Below are 5,931 nucleotides of genomic sequence, written 5' to 3'. Positions count from 1 at the left end.
GGAAAGAAGTTGTCCTCCCTGCACTGGGACTTTCTTCAATTTCTCCAGCTATTTCACTCTGTGTTTCATTTTGAACAATCTCTATTGCTGTGACATCAAGGTGACTAGTCCCTTCTTTGGTAACATGTAATCTGCTGTCAGCCTCCATCTCTGTATTTTTAAGTCTCAGAATATATGATTATCTTTTAGGCAAGTTTTAAAAGATCTGGGCTTTGTAAAATGTCTTCTATTGTCTGCTCCTAACATATTCAGTCATTCATGAGCTCACATCCACAGCTTAAGTATAGTTATAATAAATGTGTCCTTATCCTCTGCCAATCCATCTTGTAGAACCTGTCTGAAGGTGTGTAAGGAGAGTCAGCCTGTGGATCTCAGATGTGGGATCCTAGACTAAACCTGCCCCCTGCTCTGTGCATAGTCCTCCTGGGGTTGGAGGAGGTTGAGACACAGGCAGGGAAGGGGATTTTGTCTCACTTCCCCATCTGCCTGTGTCACTGTGAGCTTCACCACTGCTATCTGATGACTGACAGTAATAGTCAGCCTCATCCTCGGCTTGGGCCCCGTTGATGGTTAGGGTGTGTGTGGTCCCTGAACTGGAGCCAGAGAATCGGTCTGGGATCCCAGAGGGACGCTCAGTGTCCTTATAAATGACCTGCACAGGGGGTTGGCCTGGCTTCTGCTGGTACCAATATGCATATCTTTCTGACAGTATCTCTCCAGAGCAGGTGATGGTAGCTGTCTGTCCCAGGGACACTGACACCGAATGAGGCTGAGTCAACACACTGGAGGCCATGGAGCCTGAAAAGACAGAAGAGGAGAAGTTGGTGTGAGGTTCAGTGGCTCCTTCCCTGGGTCCCCATAATGAGGTTTTTCTTGGTTTGAGCTCAAGTTCTGAGTCAGGCTCAGCTCAGGTCCTATAGGAGCTGAGGATTTGCAGAGGGTCCAGGGACACCACCTGTGCAGAGAGTGAGGACGGGGAGCAGGAGAGGAATCCAGTCCATGGTGGAGATGCCCAGAGCTCTGCTTCCTGAGATCCCACAGCACTGCTGGGTTCCACCCCAGCCTCTTTTATTCCTTTCTATGTCCTTGGGTCAGTGACTGTTAGTAGTTATGCAAATTTCCTCCACTTCAGGGGCTCCTAATTGATCCACCGGTTGTGAGATCAGAACATGTGATTGAGGAGGAAGAGAGGAGTCCCGAGTTTACTCCAAGCAGCTGCCAGTTTCAAAACCATCCTCGACAGCAAACATCTGGGATCAGTTACTTTCCTGGCATCTGAACACATGATAACCAAATGAAACTACTCTATATGGGGTGTGCCTTTGGTTTTCTCTGTGGTCTCTCAGGAGGCTGGCCATGGAGGTGGGCTGGGTCCTCTGAGAGATGCAGACACCTGGTTCAAGGAAAGGTGATCCTATGCCCTCATTACCTTACTCCTCCTGCACTGTGTCCCCACTGTGTCCCCCTGAGGCACTGTGATCCCATGCTTCCCATGTCATCAGATTGTGGAACTTTCTCATCAGAATGTTTGTGCATCGTTGTCTGTGAGAATCCACTTATTTTTTTAAGTTTATTTATTTATTTATTTATTTATTTGACAGAGAGAGAGAGAGAGAGAGAGAGAGCGTGCACAAGTAGCAGAGAGGCAGGTAGAGAGAGAGGGCAAAACAGGCTCTCTGCTGAGCAAAGATCCCAAAGATCCCAAACCAAAGGCAGAGGCTTAACCCAGTGACCTACCCAGGTGCCTGAGAGTCCACTTGTTAAGAGATCGTCACTTTTGAAGATTGATCACAATGTCTAGTGTATTGACATGTGGTGATTTCATCTCTCTGACACCCCCATCCCACAGCAGACCAACTCATACATTGTCAACACATTGATTCCTTTGTGATTCTTCATCAGTGTTACATGGAAACATACTACTTGCATGAGAAATCACCGCTGACAGTTTTGAGCACCATGTGTTGTTAGGGTCCCAGAGTTAGATCTTTTCACATGGGTGAGTTTTGGAGCCAGGCCAGCATCCCAGGAGGGAGCTGGATTCTGTCACTGCTAAAGGATAGCCCAGGGACCAGAGCTCTGGCCTCAGGTAGTGAGAATCCCTTAACTCTGAAGACAGTCCCACAAGGAGGCTGTGGTGCTCATTCCAGGGACCAAGGACCCCAAGTACTCCTTGTCCCACCCTTGAGACCCTCCTGAGCAAAGAAGCTGCAATCCCAGGTCTGCTTCTGCCTGGACATGGGGATGGAGAGTCGGAAGGTGAGTGGTCAGGATGTTCTCAACATGTCCAGATCAGATGAGTCAGCTCCTGGAACACCAGTGCACAGAGCAGGGGGATGCATTTCCCATGTGAGGCATTCACTGTGTCAGGACTCCCATCAGTGTCCTGGGTGTCACTGTGTGTCTGACCTTCAGAGCAAGGTCTCTTCAGCAGCTGGAGATAGGAGTGATTATTCCAACTTCTTTCTGGGAACTGAACCCTGGACCCCTGCTGACCCCCAGAAATGGTGTCCCTGAGAGGCTTCCCATGGGCAGCTCCAGACATTGTCCTGTTGTTCGTGATGCAGCTCTGCTGTCCCCCGCTGGTGGAGGAGGACTCAGACCAGGAGTTTTCCTCCTGCAGGTTCCCCCACAGCACCTGTCACCTGAGAAGGGATGTGGACCATGGCTTCCAGCCTCCCACAGGCAGCCACCCACCCCCAAGCCCTGCCAAGCCCAGCACAGACAGGCCATATACACGTGCAGGAGGCAGGACAAGTGGGATTCTTGTACTTGTCCTAGGTTTGAAATGCCCTGGGCTATCCTGGTGTCTTGTTATAAAAAGAAGAGTGCAGGGTACAGTGCCCTGCATTTGAAAAGTGTAAATTCCAGATTAATCCATGTGATGTCCTATCACTACTAGTTTCCTGTGTATTAAGTGTCAAGACTGATGCTTCCCCACCCTAATTAGTGTAGATTGTCATAAGTGGGAACAGATGATGCTTTTGGTGTAAAGTTTACTTGTGCACATAAATCTGCATTATTATTGTTGTTGTTGTTATAAACTCCTCAGGGCATAGCTACCAGGACAGGAAATAGGGAGGGAAGGTGGCAGCAGGCTTTCTGTTCCCGACTCACTGCCATCCCCATCCTGTCTGGTCTCTAAAGAGCCCCCTCGGCTTGCACATAGACAGGGTCAGTGGGGTCATGTCCTAGGTTAGAGCTGGAGAAACTGTGGGGACAGTGGAGGCTATTTGGCCATGTAGGGCCATAGGTCCGGGGGCTCTGCTCAGCATTATTGTTTGGTCCTCTATCTCCTGAGCAGGTGGTAGTGTCATGGCCACTCTACTGGGAAAAGCTAATCTTATAGGTCGCCACACAGCCTGAAAAATCAGGAGTCTCTGGGGCTCATTCTCATTGTCCCCAATCTTGCAGCATTCCCTGGGCTGAGCTCAGGCTCAGGGTCATGCTTGGGGTCAGGTGGGGGCTTAGCCCACATGCAGGGCCTTACGGGCAAGAGCTAGGTAGAGAGTGAGGAGCAGGAGCAAGAGAGGGTCCCGGTCATGGTGGAGACCCCAGAGTTCTGTCTCCTGAGGCTACAGCTGAACCTAGCCACTCCAAGCTTCCCTCATGTCATCACTGGTTCCTGTGAAAATGCTCCTTCTCAGGCTGCTGGAGAGAATCTCTGCTCCTGGCAGGCTTCATGGATCTGGTGCCTTGTGGAGCTGTCCCCAACTCTCAGCTCCATAGCAGAACTCCTGTCTGTATGAAAAATTCTTCTTTAATTTTTTTTAAATTTTAATTTAAAATCAATTAATTAACATACAGTGTATTATTGGTTTCAGGAATACAGTTCAGTGATTCATCAGTTGCGTATAACACCCAGGGCTCATTATATCATGTGCCTTCTTTAATATCCATCACCCCCTACGCATCCCCCAGCCTCTTCCCTCCAGCAACCCTCAATTTGTGTCTTATGGTGAAGGGTCTCTTTATGGTTTGTCTCCCTCTCTGGTTTCTTCTTGCTTTATTTTTCCTTCCCTTCCCCTAAATGTAGGGGAAAGGAGGGAGGGGTGAAGGCTATTTCCCTATCAGTTCCTCATGAGATGTGCACTGTGAATATTTCTTTTTTGTTTGTGTGTGTAAAATACATGCAATATAAATAGTTTCATTCTAACTATTTTTAAGTGTTCACTCTCTGTTCTTCCCTGTGAATGTTTCATGTTCTACATTGTGGAGTAGTATTGGCGTGAACTTGTCTTGAACTTACACTTGGATTTTCATGTGGTTTCATTTACAGTAGTTTTCTGAAATGGGATATAGAGTCGGGCATTACTTTGAAACTCAGTTTGACAATCTGTCTTTTCTTTGCATTTAGACCTTTTCCAGGGCATGATTAGCACTGATATTCCACATAACATCCTTGTATATAGTGTTTCTTTATCCATGTTCTCCTGGTTTCCTTTCTCCTTTTCTTCCCTTTTTAAGGTATTGGTGCATTTTTAGGATTCCATTTTATCTCCTACTTTTTTTGTTATTAGCTCTATCTATGTCTGTCATATCCTCATGAGTTGTAATAGTCCACATTCAGGTGTGTTCTCCCATGTCACACAGACTGTCAGATCCTTACAGCAAACTTCTCCCTCTTCTTCTCAGTATTTTTTGCTGTAATTCATATATATTACTTTTAACTCTATTATAAATTCCAACATAGATAGGTATTTGAGTTTCTTTAGACAATGAATTATCTTCAAAAAAGATTTAGATCCTAAAAAAGTCTTAATATTTTCCCTAGTAGTTACCATTTGTGATTTTTTCATCTGTCTTATAGAATCTGATTCTTTCTGAAATCACTCCTTCCTGCTTGAGGGGTGTCCAGTACTATTCCTTTTGTATTGGGTTGGCTGATGATCAATCCTGTCACTTTTTGTATGTATGTCAGAAAATGTTTTATTCAGCCTTCACTTTTGAAAGATGTTCTCCTTTGGTAAAGAATTAATTTTTTCCCTGTATTTTAAAAATTTACTGTCCTTGCTTGCATTTCTGTTAATGAGAAATTTTCTAGAAATTTTCTCTGTCTTTCCCTAAAAACTGTGTGTCTTTCCCTTTTGTTTACTTTTGAGAATGCCTCGTTTTCCCTGCCTATTTGACACTGGTGGGTGTTTTTTTTTTTTTTAAACCTATGTCTTGTAGTTAAAGTGTGTTGAGCATTTGGGGTCTGGGGGTTTTAGTTACAGGTATAGTTATAGGCTGGTTTAACAGATGATCACACAGGGGCTTGATCTAGCCTCTGCTGGTGCCTGTAAGCATATTTAATTCCAGTGCTATTTCCCCACAGGTGATCCTGGATGTCTGCCCCAGGACCACCTATACAGAGGAGGGTTGAGTCACCTCATAGGAGGCCACAGCTGCAAGAGAGGAAAGGAGAGGTTGGCCAGAAAATCAAGGACTCATTCCAAGAGACTGCCCACCTGTGAAGCCTGGCCTGAGCTCCAGGGATTTTCTAGATCTACAGGGGTGCCCCTTTCATCAGCCTTAGTCCCAGAGTAGCATGGGTCTGACTGGTGGTTGGAGCTTTTAAGAAAACTGGGAAAGAACTCTATTCCTGGGCATGGACATTCCACCATGGCTCACAGAAAGCCATAAGCATTGTAGGGGTGTTTCACTCACCCAGCTCTCATCCTGCAGCAGGGTCAGGAGTATCCTCTCCCCAGGAAGCCCCTGAAGGGCTCAGACATAGGGTCTGGCTTGTCGCAAGGACCTGGAGCTGGTGTGGCTGTAAGCCTGGGCTCAGCACCTGTGCAGTGAGCAGGACACTGAGGAGCAGAAGGGTCCAGGCCATGGTGGAGGTGCGCTGATTCTGCTCCAAGATCTGAGGTTAGGCAAGTGTCCCAGGCCTCTCTTAGCCCATTGCTGGAGACAACTACTGATTTTGCAAAACAGTGGGGCCTC

At 46.8% G+C, this 5,931-nt stretch overlaps 1 gene segment (V, D, J or C); it reads right to left on the bottom strand.

The window, feature by feature from the left end:
• Positions 1–385: 385 nt before the first annotated feature.
• Positions 386–1,056, bottom strand: LOC116882728. The segment is given in 2 exon segments: positions 386–798; positions 956–1,056. Coding segments are annotated over 2 exon segments (459 nt in total).
• Between the last annotated feature and the right edge of the window lie 4,875 nt (positions 1,057–5,931).

This window comes from Lontra canadensis, unplaced genomic scaffold (genome assembly GCF_010015895.1).
Source record: "Lontra canadensis isolate GAN:19392208 unplaced genomic scaffold, GSC_riverotter_1.0 scaffold87, whole genome shotgun sequence".
In the NCBI taxonomy this organism is placed as follows: domain Eukaryota; kingdom Metazoa; phylum Chordata; class Mammalia; order Carnivora; family Mustelidae; genus Lontra; species Lontra canadensis.
This window is presented reverse-complemented; position numbering and strand designations above follow the sequence as displayed.